We start from the raw sequence: 17,232 nt of genomic DNA, 5'->3' as shown, positions 1-17,232 counted from the left end.
CTTGAGATCATTGGCTCAAGTCTAGTGCCAAACATGATCAAAGGTTACTGTTATTTGAGATCTGTTGCATCATCTTTATGAACAAAGTAGAAAGTCTCAATCCAATTTAAACCGAAAAACCGTTCTTGATATAAAACTATCATTAAGTTTGAAAAGAACAGGCAGAGAGGACATTAAAAAAGAATATAGTAAAAATATCAATTATATAATTAAGTAATTGATAACCATATAGCATTTCCTTGTCACTGGAGAAAAAGGAGCACTTGCAGTAAGCTCTTGTTCCTTTTAATACTGCAAGACTGGTGCAACTCTGAGGAGGCAATCTGGTTTCCAGGGTACGTCCCAGGATGTCAGCTCAATGACAGTGCCTGAAGCATCTCAGCTCTTTGAGGCCATGAGGCTCTGCTGCATTTCCATACCACTGGGAAAATTACAAGACTTGCAGTTAGATTAGGTAATACTCATGTGATACATTTGTAATATATATCAAACAATAATTTAATATTAGCAAATCGGTAGATAAATTTTGCTTTCCTTAGTGGTAATTTTCCATTGATGATGTTATCTGAGTAAACGGGGCAATCCCGAATTCAAACGTAGAGCTCATGCATGAGCACGCGTTCACTCCAGCATTAGATCCCCGTGTATTATGGGATGTTTGTAAGCCGGCTCTGTGCCGGAGCGCGGTGCGGGTCGGTTCAGCAGACACGGCCGCGGTGCGGTGCTGCCGCCTCCCGACACCTCCTGACAGCAGCGGGACTGGGAGGAATCACTTCAGCCCCCGCGCTTTCCTTTATCAGTTCATCCGATCCTTACCGACCAAAGGCCACAAGGTTCCTTTTACACTTTCCAGAAGACACGTACTGTCATGGTCCCTGCCCCAAATGGCTTACATACTCCTGGGTCATCTTATGATGAGATCTTATTTTATTATTTGTATCTCTGCAGTTGCCCATAAATCCTTACATTCAGGAAGTAATGGCTTATCATTTTCATGCCACTACAGTTTAAAACATGCCTTCAATAACTGCACAAGGGTTGTGACCTCAAATAAATCAGTGAGCAAACACTTCTTCTCTAATAACCCTTTCTGCATGCACACCAACACACCCCGCTGATGCAAAATTCACTTTTATGCAGCTGGTGAGACAGGTGATTCTGCTTATTTACCATAAAGTACATGTGTCTCTTGAACAAAGTCAGACATTCAGGGAAATAAATAACAATCATTTCAATGAACTGAAACTTTCTAGGTCTGGCTTGTCCTTGCTCTTAGTGGAGATTTATTTGTTTTTATTTAAGGTAATTTTTTTTTGCTTCTGTGGCCATTGGAGTTTTTTGCTCTTACTAGCAGAAAGGTTTTTGCAGAGCTGGGGACATACGCTCATCTTAAAAGGGAGAGTCAAACAGTGATCCCACTTGAAGTGCTCCACCTTGTCCAGAGGTTCTGTCTCTGACATGAGTGCATCATTTATAGCCATGACAGACACAGCACCACTGCAGGATGGCAGATGTGGTTATTTACAGTTCACTGATGAATCTCAAGTACAGGGAATTTTAAGTGGCTGGTCCTGAGCTAAAGTAAATTCTTGGTAAGGTCAGAAACCTGGGTGTCCTCTTGAGTGTCAGTGCAGCTCCTTGTTTATGAAGCTGTTGAGGCATTCGCTTGCTGTTTAATATAATTTGTTGCAGAATTAATTCAATGTGAATGAGTCTTGTCACAGATTTGTGTCCTGGTTGAACTTATTTGCTACAAGTTGTGATGTTTTGTGATTTTTTTGTAAAAATATGGGCTTTTGCATGAGTTATCACGGACTCTGAACACTCACCCCACTCTGTCTGCACTATAGTTAGAGGTGCAGCTACCACAAGGCTGAACTTGCAGAATTTGAATGAATTTAGCTCAAATGGAAGTTGTCATGAAGACCAGTCTATACAGTCACCCTTACATGGTCTCAGAGGACACAGGTCACCAGGAGTTTGAAAAACGTAAGAGTAGAATCATAGAATAGTTTGGGTTGGGAGGGGCCTTTAAAGGTCTTCTAGTCCAACCCTGTGCAGTGAACAGGGACATTTTCAACCAGACCAGGAAGCTCATGGGAATGTCTTAATAAATCAGTACAGTTTTTGGACACATTTATGCTGTTACCTTCAAGCACAAACATGTGCCTGAAGCACAAAGGTGACTACCTCCCTTCACGAGTTTCCACTCCTATTTTGCTTTTAAAGATTTAAGAAACAGTATAATAAAATCAAAGCTATATATTTGAGATGTAAATTTAAGGGAGTTTTTTTTGTTCATCATATAATATTATTTTTTAAAATTCTGAGCATGTCCCCTTCCTCCAGCAGTATTTTGCTCACAAAATTAAAATCATACCATTTGATATTTCATTACATGTGCAGTTGTTTTATTTTAGAGGTCTAGAAGTTTGGTCCTCTTGAGACTGAAATCCTAGAATCAAGGAATTTATCATAATCATCTTCATGGTAATTTTATTATGTAAGAAACATCAGTATAAAAGAAAATGAGGAAAAAGAGGAGCACAAAACTTAGAAAAGGAACTTTATTGATTTTTTTTCATTAGAAGTTTATACTGAAATGATTGAATGTTTCAGTGTAAAGGGTTTTGTAAATTAAGTCATACATAAAAAGAATACATTATAAAATGCTTATTATTCTCCCGTTCTAATGGTAAAATCAGAGCATTTGAAAGCATCTATTTGAAACTGCCTATTTTGCCAGGTAATCAGTAAAATGAACTGCTACAATTCAGGCTTCATTAAACCAGCAAGAGAAAAAGTTTTCCATCATCATTATTTGTTCCAAGTGGTACTCTAAGGTGGTAACCAACATCCATGCTGCTAGGGAGTGTATACATGGTACAGTACACTCCCTGCCCTGAAAAGCTATCAGATGGAACAATTGTGTGCACCTAGATAAGAGAGATAAACCCCACCATTTCAGGGCTTAGCTGGGAGTGAACAGCAGCAGCTGATTCTTGAGCACAACTCTGAAGCGCAGCTGCTGTCCTGCCTTCCCTTTTCCTGCACCATGGATTGTGCCAAACTATCCACTATTAAAAATGCCCTAGTGTATATTACCATGTCCTGCAGCCGTAGGGAGGAGGAGAGAAGATCCAGCAGGCAGGAACTGTGCAGCAAGATTGATCTCTTTAATTATCTTACAAACTCTTCTATAGACTTTTTTCTTCATAGTCTAATTGGACAAAGTATCAGTCACCCCTTGGGGTGATTGGCTAAAATCCTAAAACATCCATTGTCAAAATATTTTTCTACTGTACTATAAACAAGACTTTTCAAGGTTGCAGGTGTTTCATTGCTTACAGAACTCTGCTACTATCTCTGTGAAAGAGAGAAGTCTCTCACGGACTTAGAAAATAGCAAGAAAATCCTTGCTAGCAGCATTTTTGTATCCAAAATCCATGGACAGGCTACTGTGAATAGTTGAGTACAATGACATGGCAGAAGTCAGGATCCAAATGCCATTTGGCATGTAGAGACATGACAAGGGGAAATGGCCTTAAGCTGAAGGACGGTAGGTTTAGATCAGATGTTAGAAAGAAATTCTTTACTGTGAGAGTGGTGAGGCACTGGCACAGGTTGCCCAGACAATCTGTGGATGCCTCATCCCTGGAAATGTTCCATCCCAGGCTGGATGGAGCTCTGAGAACCTGGTCTAGTGGAAGGTGTCCCTGCCCATGGCAGGGGGTTGGAATGAGATGATCTTTAAGGTCCCTTCCAACCCAATGTATTCCGTGGTTCTATGATTTATGCCCTCAAACTGCACAAATCCCTGTTAACTGTCTTCCTGTCTTCCACAGGACTGTGCCTTGAGTGGACTCAGTAAAGAAACACAAGAAGCTACTGGAAAGGGTCCAGCAGAGGCCACGAAGATGGTGATGGGTCTAGAGCATCTCTTGTATGATGAGAGATTGCAGGAGCTGGGCCTGTTCAGTCTGGAGAAGACTGAGAGGAGATCTCATCAAGGCATACAAATGTCTCAAAGGCAGGTGTTGAGAGGATGGTGCGAGGCTCTTTTCAGTGGTGCCCAGTGACAGGATGAGGAGCAATGGCCATAAACTAAACCACAAGACGTTCACTTCAACATGAGGAAGAAATTTTTTCCATAGAGGGTGGCAAAGCACTGGAAGAGGCTGCCCTGGGAGGTCGTGAGTCTGGCCTCTGTGGAGACATTCAAAACCCACCTGGACACATTCTGTGTCACCTGCTCCAGGTGACCCTGCCTCGGCAGGGCGGTTGGACTGGATGATCACCAGAGGTCCGTCCAACCCTAACAATTCTGTGATCGAGCTGGCCCACCCTGCCGGCCGCCCTCAGCTGCTCTGCTCAGGGAGCCTTCTGGGTCACAGGGGAAACAGTCCTCGGTGTCCTTGGTTAAAACCCCCGACGGCCGAACTTCAGCAGCAAGACAGACACACAGTTTTTAGAAGACAAGTCACCCTTCGGCAGCGAGGTGACCACGGCCATGTACGCGCTCGCCGCGAGCCTCCCGAGGCAGCCGCTGGGCCCTGGGCTCACGGCGGCCCCGCCCGCAGCCGCCGCCGTTGCTACGATACCACAGCGGCGTCGGCTGCGAGCAGCGGCCTCGGCACCGCCGCGGGCCCGGGCCCGGGCCGCTCCCTCCCCTGCCCCGGCACCGCCCCCGCCATCACCCAAGCAGCGCCACGGCCCCAGCACCGCCATCGGCACCGGCACTGACACCGACCCGCCGCTCCGAGCCCGCCGCCCCCACCCCACAGCAGCATGGCTGAGGTAACCTGTAACCTGTCCCTCCCTGCCCTTCCTGTCCCCTGGACAGGCCGAAGGCTGCGCCTCAAGATAAGACCAACAACATCATCTGTGTATTATCTGTAGCCATATACCATGTTTATGTGCCACCTGTGTGAGCAGAGCTCAGTTATGTCCTGCTTTGAAAGTAGGAGCAATTGGGCTACTTGTACGCAAGCAGCAGTGCCTCTTCACTTTTAGGAGCAGCTGCTACGTTTAAGATCGTGGGTGTGGTTCCCGCCCTGCCTCCCCCCTCGTAACTGCTCGTCTTTCAACTCTATTTACAATCAGAAACAGGAACAAGATCAAGACTGAAGTACTTGAAGGGAGCCTACAAGAGAGCTGGAGAAGGACTTCACAAGAGTGTGTAGTGGGGACAGGACAGAGGGGAATGGATTCAGACTGAGAGTAGGTTTAGATTGGATATTAGGAGAAAATTCTTTACTGCGAGGGTGATGAGGCACTGACACAGGTTGCCCAGAGAAACTGTGGATGTCCCATCCCTGGAAGTGTTCAAGGCCAGGTTGGATGGAGCTCTGAGCAACCTGGTCTAGTGGAAGGTCCATGGCAGGAAGTTGGACTGAGATGATCTTTACGGCCCCTTCCAGGCCAAACCATTTTGTGATTAAGTGGTTTGGAGAGGAGGATGAAATGAGAAGAAACCCATGAATCTCAGAGCAGGTTTGAAGCGGGGACGCACTAAGTTTCGGCTCACAGTTGGGATTGTTCTTTTATGCTGGCCGGAGCACGGGCTGTAGTGTTAAAGGTGCCCTTGAGGTTTTCTGCTGCTTCCCTATCCTAGTGAGACCCTCTCAGAGGTGCATTTGCAAGGATTTGGCATCAGAACTGAGCTAGATCAAAAATGTCTTCTGTGAAAGATTTAACAGTAGCATTTCCCACAGAGGAAAGACTGGCTTTCATTGGCATTACTGGAGCTTTGAGATGTTCTTGTCTGCAAGTCTCTGGCACTATCTGGACAGAAATCATAAACTAATCAGAGTTTAGAGGGTAGAGAACTGGGTAGAATTGGGGCTAAGATACTGGGTTTCCTCAGTAGTTGATGCATTATTCAAATGTTATCACAGTGACGGTATTTTATAGACTTATCTTTAAAGCAGTTGTGGGACTCAATTACAAGAACTCTGGCTGGTAAAGCACAAGTTATTTCCGTAAAATTGGGGGAGATGTATTTGAAAAATAGCCTACAACATGCATATTATATGCTAGCAAAAGAACTGTTATTAAAGAATTTTTTTCATGATTTTTTAGTAGCTGTTATGCACTCAATTTATTACTTTTTTGTATTCTTGGGTCATAAGTGAGATGCTGAATTCCTCCTGTTTGTTGATTATTTCACTCAGGAAAAGTCTGACAAACTGTATCTAGAAGAAAGTGCATTTGAAGCACTGGAAAAAGACTCCCAAGAATTCATCAGTATACTGAATAGAGATGAAGCTCTGGAAAAATTCCGTGTCGAATATGAGAAGCTCCTTGCTATTATGAAGAAGTCTCGTGAAAATGAAAAGCATCTCATGGAGAAATGCAGGAAGCTGAGTGCTGAGCTTGTAGAGAAGTCATCTAAAGTAGCTGTGCTCACAAAACTCACTAAAGATGACGGGGAAACTATATCATCATTGAAGTCGGTAAAGTTTTGAATAGAGTGAAGTATGATATGAAATTGTTAATGAAAAACATGGTAATAAGAGAAGCGCCTACAAGAACACTTGATTTTATGTAGAGAACTAGCTGGAGGACTAAGCATAGAGCTGGCATCTCCACTTGTTTGACCTCTGCTTTGTTTTGTTTGCTCAGCCTGGTATTTTTACAGGTTTCAGTCAAATTCTGTGTTTTATTTGCACTAGATCAACTCCATCAGCTTTCAAGTACTCACTAACAGTTTTTGTTTAAGCTTTCTCTCTGTAAAATGGCACATTTTCAGCTTAATGTACATTTTTTTATTCATTAATACTTTTGCAGGGCTGCTTGGATGTTTACTGTTGCCAGAACATAAAAAATCTACTTTTTGTGGAAGTAGGGATTGTAGGCCAGGGAAGTGATAACTTATAAAAATAAATGTTTCACGGTGTCTTTGAAAAGGAATCCTATATATAATTTCAGTGTGATTTCACCAATTTACTCTGATGTGTTGCTTAGTATTATTGATTTGAACTCTGTCAAATCAAAGTGCTTGGCTCACTAAAAACAGTTGATGATTTTAGGCTTTCAGTGAATTTTGACTGTCAGAAACCTAAAGCTGCCAAGTGATCATAAGACTGTATTTGGAACTTTTTTCATTCTCATGGTTTAAAAACTTAGCTTTGTGATAGCTAGATAGGCTTTAATTTAGCACTTAGCTGAGAAACCTCCATGCCTTACAATAAAGTGTTTTGTTCCAGTAAAATAAAGTCAGTGTAGCAATCCAGAGTGATTTTTGAGCACTACAAAAATAGAAGTTCTTTGAAATGAAGTTTCTTGTCCTTAGAATTATGAAGAAAATACATTCAGAGTAAATATAAATAGCAGCACTGTCATCCTATGGCTGCGGTTTGCAAACCCGTGGTACTGCCCAAAGCCTCCTCAAGGAGGAGGAAAAGCGTAGAAAATCTTGTTGATTTTCACTGCTGCTAATCGAAACCTGGTAGATGAATGTCAGGAGCCACAATGATCATTACAATTTCCTTTTTGCTGTTACATGGCAATACTCTGTGTGTGAACAGTAGGAGAGGTGATCCTTCAAGATGTTCCCAAACTGAGGAGACACTGTCTTAGGAATGTCATAAAACTGAAGAGTGGAAATGTTGGGAAAATAAGAGCCTTTCCAATTTCAGCAGCTAATTTGAAGCTCAGGCAGGGTATGACTTAACCATACCGCCTACTATTGAACCCATTAAGTGATTTTCTAGTGAAAAAGCTGCTTGACAATATGATCCTGTTAGAAATGATGTGCAATGCACAACATGTGACATTTCATTTCTTGTGGTTGCTGTGAGCCAAGTATACAGCTGATACTTTTTCAGTTTGGTTATGAGAATTAGTCTTTCTCTTAAAAAGGTTCAGGAATTATTTGGATATTGTTTAAAATGTTCATTCTTGTCTGAGGTTTTGCTTGGTAAGCCCTTTATATTCCATATTGTTCTTCTTTCTGAAGGGAAGCTCTATTAGAGCTGTAGTATTTCACTACAATTTTGTTAACATTTAAAAAATGTGTTTCTCGTGTGTCCAAGCTAAGTGTTGAAGGAAGTTCAAGTGCTAAAGTAGCCAAGATGATATTCTTCAGTGCTAAATCAAACAATCTGTCCCACAGTTTAATTATTTATGAACAATAAAAGAATCCTGGTGGGGCTGTTCCTGTAAAAATGATATAGTTCCTCCAAATTAAGGCCCTAGGTCTTGGTGACTCGATGGGTCATTAGGGTAAGAAATAAAAGTTGTGGAAGCAAAATTTTTCTCCATGTGAAGCCTGTTTCTAATCAGAAGGGTTTGTATGGGGTAGGGGTTAACCACATAGATCAGTGGCTGGCAGGACGTGGGTCAGTGACAATCAGTAGCTGTTACCTGTCAGGTGGCTGTTAAAGGATCTGGTTTGTAGTTTTAATAAACTGGGCATAACAATCTGCTGTTTACAGTCGTATCAAAGGAGCAAAGGGCCAAGCTAATGTGAAGGGAATACAGTTCTGTTTTTCATGGGTTGGGACACTGATCCATGAGTCTGTACTGGAAGAACGCTTGAAGGGGAATTTATAGGAGCTTGTACTGCCCTGCTTGAAATTACCAAAGTTTCAATTTCCAGGCGTATCAATCCAATATAATAAGAAAGCGTTTCATTAATTCTCAGTTTCTGAGCAGTGAAACTGATGTGATCTTTTGGGGTATTTAATGAAAGTAAAGTAAAGCAGTCATGCTTCATAAGTTCTGCTTCACAAGTTTCAGAATTGAGTACTTCTCCAAAAATTTTTGAATGATTCTAACAGTAAACATCCAGTGTACTTCCTTTAATTATGCAACAGACTGCCATGGAGTACCTACCTATCTTGTACTGCAATTACCCTGTGTTGCTGACATACTGCAGTCTTTCACACTGAATAACAATGTGAATATTTCTTCTCTGAAGGCTTCCATCCTCAAAATTTTGCTGCTTTTTACTTCTGAAAATAAAGGATCTATTGATCCACTCTTAGAGTAGAAGACACAACCAAGAAGCAACTACAATGAAGCCCAGTTTTGGTGATGCTGAAGTCTGTAGCAAATTCTTATTTAGATTTTGCATATTAACGTGGCCATCACCCGTGTCTCCCAACTTTATTGATAAAAATTGGTATTATCAATACAAATTCAATACAATGGTTTTTACATACCAAAGATAAAGTTCAAAAAGCACAGCTTAGGGTAACCTGAAATCAGTGCTTATGTTAATGGCCCCATTGACTTCAGGTGATCAATACTGCAAATACTCATCAGAACAAAACACTCACTGGAGCCACTAAAACCTTTCAGAGACTATTGAATTTATTCCCCAGTTCTATTCCCCAAAACTCCAATCGTAATGATTTAATTCACCAATTTTAATCACAGTCTAATCAGCCAGCAGGAAGCTCTGATTTAAGTAATCAGCTTTAATCTTATTTTCAATTTGCATTTTTCCAGAGAAAGGGTGGTTGCCTTGCTGGTTGACAAATCTGAAGCATGTTTATTTACAGTTTTATTTTATGCTTTTCTGCTCATCAACGTGATACACTGTGTCTTCATGCCATTATTTCAGCCTAACATGCATTTACTTAAATTTCAGAATTGAGCATTTTTGTGCAAGATATTAATGAATGAAAAACTTATAATTTACTAGATGATACTTAATACTTTATGTATGATCATTGCTGCATTGAATGAAAATTAGTCAAAATGTATGACATAAAAATTTACTTGAATATATAAAACTGTTTAAATATGCTTGATACATGAGTGAAAAAGCACATTTTTCAAGCTAAATTTTGGACTAAGTAATTTATTAAGTAATGAAAATACTGTTTGTAGGTAGTGAGTTTAATTGACTGTAATTTTCAGAATTTCTGAGCAAGGAAAGCCCATTGTTTAACTCTTTATTAGTATGAGGGGAAAAAAAAGGAAGAGCAAAAATTCCTGATCTTTAAGTTCCAGATGGTTTCTCAAATTTGGATATGCTGAGCTCGTTGAATAAATAAGATGGAAATGCATTCCCTTTGCAGTTTGAAGAGGCTACAGATGTTATACTTTGTGTTATCTTTTCAGCAAAATCTGGTAGCCTGTTACTTCTGCTAGTTCTATAGTTTGAATTTTTAATTTAGGTGGTAAACAGCTAAATATTACACATATTTGATTTTTAAAGGTTCAATAAGTATATTAACAATATACCATAACATAGATGTCATAATTTAGAGTTTAATGTTAAATAGGGTTGTTTTTTTTCAGAAACAGAAATGTCAGTTACAATAAGGAACTTCTGTAAACAATTTGGTATAAATTAAATTATTTTATTTTCTTCATTGAGGAGATGGTTTTTAAAGTATTTTTTCCTGCCCCAATTTCATATGATGCAAGTAGGGGTTGAAAGGGATATTATGGCCTGATAGAATGATGCTTCTATTTGGCTTTCCTTGGGGAGATCGTAGAGCTAATGTAGAACTGCACAGCCACACTTGGGGTCCAAATCTGTACAAGTCCATCAAGTCCAGAACTCTGCTAGGAGCCAGCTGTGAAAAGAGCATCATGTTGTGATTTGAAGCTCAGGAACTTCTAGTGTAAAAGTGTAAAAGTAGTATCTTCATTATTTACTGAGTCTTCAGGAACTTTTCTTCCAGTCCAGTCACTTGCTGAATTTATGCGTTTTTTTTAGCACAGGATTCCAGAAGTGGTAGGAGCTTCATTTGAACCTAGCAAGGAATAAGCTTTTTGTTTGATTCATAAGGATCTAATTCAAGGGAGAGAGATGCAGAGGAAGTTAAAAAATCAAGTGAACCCTCCTCCCCTATCCTATTTGTGGGTGTCAAACCCTAGGCTTGTGAGAGGCACACAAATCTGTCATTCGAGTAGCTCCATGTGCTAAAATTTGGCATAAGAATTGTCTTGTCTAAATAAGTAGTTAAAGTCAAATTACACTAAGTCCTCACAGATGAAAATTAACAAAGAGGCAGAAAAGTTGAGTAACATCTTTTTCTCATCCAAATCAAGCTGGGTGTTCATTGTCCTAACAACTGATAAGAATTTTATGGACATGAGCTATTTAAGTAGGTGTCCTTTGTGGACACTGAATTGTCAGTAAAATTTTAGATATTAGTGGTACTCATGTGATCAAAGCTTCAGAGTGAGATTTGAGAGTGTTCAGATCTATGTGTTAAAGAAAATGTATTAGAGCTTTTCTGGTGTAAATTGACATAGTCTGAACAACTCAAAATGTTTGCTATACCCTCAGCCAAAAAAAAAGGGAACTGTTGTGAACCTAAGCATGAAAAGGCACAAAAATCTGTTTTCTCAACTAACCAAAATGCAAGGCAATTAATTTCTAATTTGTGGTTATTTTTAAACACAATTTCATTTTTGTAATTGTTTTCCATTTTGTTCCTAGGAGCTTGAAAAGGCCTGGAAAATGGTGGATAAAGCCCATGAAAGGGAACAGAAAACTAAGGAAACGATTAATTCACTGAAAAAGGAAATTTTACGCCTAAATAATTTAATGAAGGAAAGAGCTGGACAGGAATACAAGTAAGTTTTTCTCAGGGAGAGGGAAAGCCCTTCTGATTTTCTATCATTCTATACCTTGTTTAACCATGTAGACACAGTGGAAAACAGATCTTTTCTGCCTTTTCTCATGAATACACATGTATTTGTTTGTGTGTTTATGCAGTGAGCAAGTACAGAATCAGGCTCTGAGCGAGTTCATTCAGTATTGGATTAAGCTGAGAGATCAAATAAAGTGAATACTATGCACTTTTCTGTATGTGTCATATTGTTTTATCTGACAAACACTTCAGCATACTTTGAGAATAGGATCCTGTCAACATTTTTGCATTTCACAGCAGCAAGGTCAAGTAGATAAATCAAGAAGGCAGGAGGCTTGATTTCTCTTCGGTTCCTAGCTTTGTTATAAGGCATTAACACTGTCTGTGTTCTTGTTTGTATTTTATATTTATGCACTTTCTAGGTGATGTTGGTTTTTTTTTTAACCAAACATGCATAGAGGGACCTAGTCTGAGATGGAGCCTCTAAGCCAGTACATTGTGCACATAATAATCATCCTCTGGAGCTGCTCAGAAGCTTTCCAGAATCTACTGTTGGTGGAATCAACCAAGGTCCTCAGAGACTGCTTATGCTGTAACATTAAGTTAAACTCAAAGATGGGATTAAGTGTGTTGATCCTGTGAGCTATGCACTTTCTACTGAAATTGCTGATGGTTAGCTCTCCTGGTTATGGCTTGAAATTTTCACTCTGTTTAAGTTATTTATTTATAATATACATGCAGGATATGTTTGGGGCATGCTCATCCCTGCCTGCTCTGTGTATCCAGGCTGCAAAAACAAGAGGTCTTCAGCATGCTCAGACACTTCCCCCTCCAAGGAATGTGGCAGCACATAAACCTCCTGGGTCCATGAGAAATCCACTCCTTTGCCTTTTGTCCCTGAAACGTTCTGGACCTGTTTGACAGGTTTCCTTGGATCTAAAAGCTTTGTCATTCACCTTCTCCCTGGTATAACTCTCCTTAAAGTCTTCTCTCTCTTGCTGATTTTTGCATTTTCCTGCAAGAGCCAGGAGCTGTTACTTTGCCAACACCTCACTCGTGTTTCCAGTTATGCCCAGGCTGCTGAGACCAGCCAGCTTACAATTTATTCTCCCTCCAGTTCTGTGGTTAAATACCCTGTCCAGGCCATGAGACTAAGTAACTCCTTTGCAATTTCAGCCTTGAAAACCCTATAATCTTTTAGAACAATAAGGCTGCTTTTTAAGATTGAGCTTGTACCCACAGCTTGGACTTCCTTTCATATTGTAAATCTGTCAAAACAGAGAGTCAGTTTTATTTTTACATTATGTTACTGTAAGACATAACCTAGTTAGGTGTCCAGTCAGGTGAGGTACAGAGAGACTGGTTACAACATTGTAACATTTTTGGGCCCTGACTAATTTTGCAGGGGGCATAGAAGAAGGAATTTTGTTCCCTATTACGTTTCTGGGAAATGGAAGATTTATTCAGACCCATGAGGATGTGATACAACAAGAAAGAGTTTTGACTTGGTTTGTGGTGATTCTGATCACAGTAGATAGAGCATATAATTCAGTTGACCATCAGTCTTAATACAGAGGAGTTTAAAATGAAAAAAAAAATTTAAACTCCTCTTTCTCACAAAAGTCTTGCTCTGGGATAGGAGGTAGAACAGCAATGGCCTGTGACACTGCTTGACTATTATTTCCTTGCTTCCAGCGTTGAGGATTTGCTAAGATTTCAAGAAGAGGTAACAGAGAAGCGAGACCAACTGTTGTCAGAAGTTGTGAAGTTACGTCAAAGTCTCGCTGAAATCACAGAGCAGCAGCAGGAAACAGAGAGGGCAAAAAATGAGGCAGAAGAATCCATTTTGCAGGTCTGTACTGATCACCAGATGGTGATTTTTGGCTTTTTCCTTTCTCCACACTTGCAATTGATCTCCAGTGACTAGTAGACTACTACCTGTTCTTTCACAACTCAAACATTTTCAGGAGTGCTGTGAAAGGATTCTGCTGTGAATGACTTTCATATTTTTCTGTAGTTCTAGGCTATGTACTTTGCAAAGTGTATTGTCATGTACCAGCTGCTTCCATAACTTCCCAATACCCCAATGAGGCCAAGGTTGCTTTTTGTGAATCATAATCATCTTTCATACTGAAGAGATGGGATGTCTTCTGTATTGTAAATCCTTACGCCTCGAAAGAGACACTTAGAACATAGACCTGGAATGGAGATTCTTGGTCCCTTGCTGTTGGCAGTGGTTGCCATATGATGAAATACCATCATTCTTAAGAACGTATCAAAATCTGACTTTAAAAATAATGAAGTTATTTTCTCTCCTTTATGGGAAGCTTTTTCAGATCTTCACTTTTTTTATAGTTAGGGACCTCCTACTTTCTTCTTCACACTGATTCTGGATTACTGTTTCTCAGCTTAAATTTTTCACCACAAAAATGTCTGTAGAGAGCAGTCATACTCCATCTCAGCTTTACATTAAGTTAGGCTTTCTATTTTTCTGAACATCTGAGTAGACAGTTGTTCTTTGTGATCAATACGTATGGCTTCCTTTAAAAGTATAGAGCAGCTAGAGATAGAGAAGGCTGAGCATTAGTGGAATAGCCACTGAATGGAAAGTAGAAAAGGATGGAAGATGGGATACAGAACTCTCATCTGATACATCAAATATATGTGTAATAATGAGCAATGAAACAATTTAAAGCAGAATATATATAGGGCCTGCAGCCAGACATCAGGAGAAGGGAAGAGTAGAAAATCATGCTTAAACAAGAGCAGAGAAATGTTAGAAGGAGCATTTGGCTTTCAGTTTTTTAGTAATTACAAATAGGAAAGTAATGATCAGTCTAGGTTTCATGCACAGAAATTGTTTCTATTTCTAAAGTAGATGACTGGGAGTGTACTAGAAGAGAAAATCTTTGTTTTTCTGACAGCATTGTGGGCATGGGAGAAAAGACTTGTCAACAAAACTTGTTGACTATTGGCAGCCGTAATCTTCTGATACTCACTTCATCAACCCTTAAATTTACAAAATTGTTACAGCATTTGTAATCACCTCCCATTCTCCCGGTATGAAATTATTCTCCCCTTCAGACTACTTAAATGACAATGTCTCTTTGAAGATCCTGTTGAAGACCCTGTCAGTTCTGGCAACTTCTCATCAGTGGGCTCAGAGGGGGAGGAATCCTTAAGCAAAGAACATCTTTCAGTTGCTGGTCCCTGGCTGAGCTGAATATTTCCATATGGATCAGCCCCCTGTGTCTCCTCTCTGCTGATTCTGCTCCATCAAATTTTTGTGGAGGGAGAGAGCAGAGTCACAAGAAAGTCTACTAAATATGAGAAAATTTTCCCCTTTCAGAGTTCCCATATAGGAACTCTGAAAAAGATTGAGACCGGTTGTGGAAATGAACACTGGTCTGACATCTCTCTCTTTCCTTTAATATCAGTGTAATAAGTGTTTCTGCTAGTCAGAGAGAAAAATAAAATAAAAATCCTTGCAATACAACATCAAGCCCCAATTAATTTTAATGCTGCATTCGGAAAGTACCACTTTGCAAGTAACTTAAAACAGTAAAGACATTTGTGCCACTGCATCTCCAGAGGAATGCTTTTATGTTTGAACTGTATCAGACCCTTCTGTGTGGGTGAACTGACTGGTGCTTAACAAATTTTTGTCATCAATAAATGGGGTCCCTCATGCAGAACTTTTTGTTCGACCGTTAGAAAACATAATTACTTCTGAGAAGATCTGGCATATAGTGGTGGTTACAGTAATATAGAAGCTCTTGTTTTTAAAATCAAGCATAGTCAGAGCGGTGAGAGGACTTGTTTTCCTGAGTAAAGGGCAGCAGAATTTAAAACTGTTTTCTTCTCTATTATTATAGCTTCAGCAAGACATCCAGCTGCGTCAAAACGAGGAATTACGAGAGGTACAGAAGAAGGAAAAAATGGAGACTGAGCTGAAAAATCTTCTAGCTGAAATGGATAACAAGCAAGCTGAGATCCAGAAGTTACAGCAACAAATAGAGAACAACAAAGAGGAACAACTGAAAATGGAAAATAATCTTAGAGAACAGCAGGTAGGGTACATGGCACACTGTATTCATCAGGACTAAGATTAGAGTAAAATGTGTAATTAAGAAGAAAATGGATTTTCCTGAGGGGAGAGGGAGGGAGATTATTTTAAGTTATTAAATTTTAATAAACATTTATTTTTATATAAATATTAATTTACTAATAAATAGGTATGTAAAGCTTGCTGACAGATTTCAAATAGATTTCTCACGGACATCAGTAGTGGATTGCAATGATACTGTTCATCTTGAAAAATCACAGCAAGTGAGACATAGTCTGTGAAGAGCATGGATGATCTATAGGAGCAGGAGACTGCCAGGTTGGACTTCTGACTATATTGTCAGTTTTGCTATTCATTGTGTCTAGTGGCATTGGTAAAATTATTTTACCTCCATCCCTTTCTTTCTTCTTTTTCACATTAGTTTTTATCTGCCTCTCAAGCCTGTGAAAGGGCAAGGAACTGTCTTCATAAACCTTTTTGATTGATTTTCCTCATTCTGTTTCTAAAAACTTTATCTGGAGGTGTCCTAACATAGTGTTCTGCAAGTGTGTGAATTTTCAGGTTTTCAGTCCATTTCCCCTGACTTTGAGAAACTCTCACAGAAGCAATTTCAGTAAATGGCAGGGGAGATCTCATCACTGTAAACCAATCCTAGCTCAAGGGAAACTTCCTTGTGAGTTGCGTGTATCTTGTAAATTTATGACTTTTATGGCTTTTTCTTTCCTTTTGGTCCCTGAAATTGTGAAGGCAGAGGTCTGTGCCAATTTTTAGTCAACACGAAATCTTAATAAAATACTTAACATAAAGAGATACAGAGAAGACTTGATTATTTCTGTGAATATCACTGATTTGATGCAGCTTTTGAGGGCAGCTCCATCATCTGCCAGGGCAATCACATTGTATATACAATTCCTGGTTCTGTTCCATTCTTTCTTCTTTTTATAGTCTCTTTCAGCCTTTCAAAGTGTAGATTTTAGGGGCATTCAATTATCCAAACTGTCCTGGAAACCAAGAGTTCACATAAAATGCTGTGTGTGGGCTAATTAACCAGACTTCTGCATTGTCTTTCTTACCTGTGCTGGCTTGAAGGTGTCTGTGAAGGCCCTGCATAGTCTTTTGCTAGAAGTCTGTCCAAAACACAGGCTATCCAGCTCTGCAAGGGTCAGGGTAGAGATCTGCAAAAGGTGACACAGCTAGTGCAATTTCATCAGGTTATTGTCTCGACTGAATTGTAGTTGTTTGTGATGCCTGCTCTTATTATTCTTACTCTTATTCAAAATTTCTAATAAAATATCCTTTCTTGCATGGCATTGAAAATGGTTTGATACAGCTGCTGTAAGCTTTATCCCACCCCTGTCCAAGTCTTAATAAAGGATTGCCTGAAACAGTGTTATCCTGACATTTGCAATACAAGAAGGAGTATTCCTTGTTTATACACTAGATTCTACTTCTCTTCCTTTAATGCTTTTTAAGAGTGTAATATATATTGACTTCATCAGGAGTGAAAAATATGATGGTTGTTTTTTCCTCATTTATATCTGTAAAACTGCAAGGAAAGTTCCATCAAGCAGAAGATAAGGCTGCTGGCTCCAGTATTGAAATATA

At 39.7% G+C, this 17,232-nt stretch overlaps 1 protein-coding gene across 1 annotated transcript in view; it reads left to right on the top strand.

Annotated features, from left to right (window-relative positions):
* Positions 1-4,687: 4,687 nt before the first annotated feature.
* The window catches only part of CFAP58 (cilia and flagella associated protein 58), a 55,296-nt gene continuing 42,751 nt past the window's right edge, over positions 4,688-17,232 (top strand). Inside the window, exons 1-5 of the mRNA XM_032116125.1 lie at positions 4,688-4,797; positions 6,174-6,455; positions 11,408-11,544; positions 13,257-13,413; positions 15,437-15,631. Of these exons, the coding sequence (XP_031972016.1) occupies positions 4,789-4,797; positions 6,174-6,455; positions 11,408-11,544; positions 13,257-13,413; positions 15,437-15,631 (780 nt within the window). The 5' untranslated portion in view covers positions 4,688-4,788. The remainder of the gene's footprint in view (positions 4,798-6,173; positions 6,456-11,407; positions 11,545-13,256; positions 13,414-15,436; positions 15,632-17,232) is intronic.

This window comes from Corvus moneduloides, chromosome 8 (genome assembly GCF_009650955.1).
Source record: "Corvus moneduloides isolate bCorMon1 chromosome 8, bCorMon1.pri, whole genome shotgun sequence".
In the NCBI taxonomy this organism is placed as follows: Eukaryota; Metazoa; Chordata; class Aves; order Passeriformes; family Corvidae; genus Corvus; species Corvus moneduloides.
This window is presented reverse-complemented; position numbering and strand designations above follow the sequence as displayed.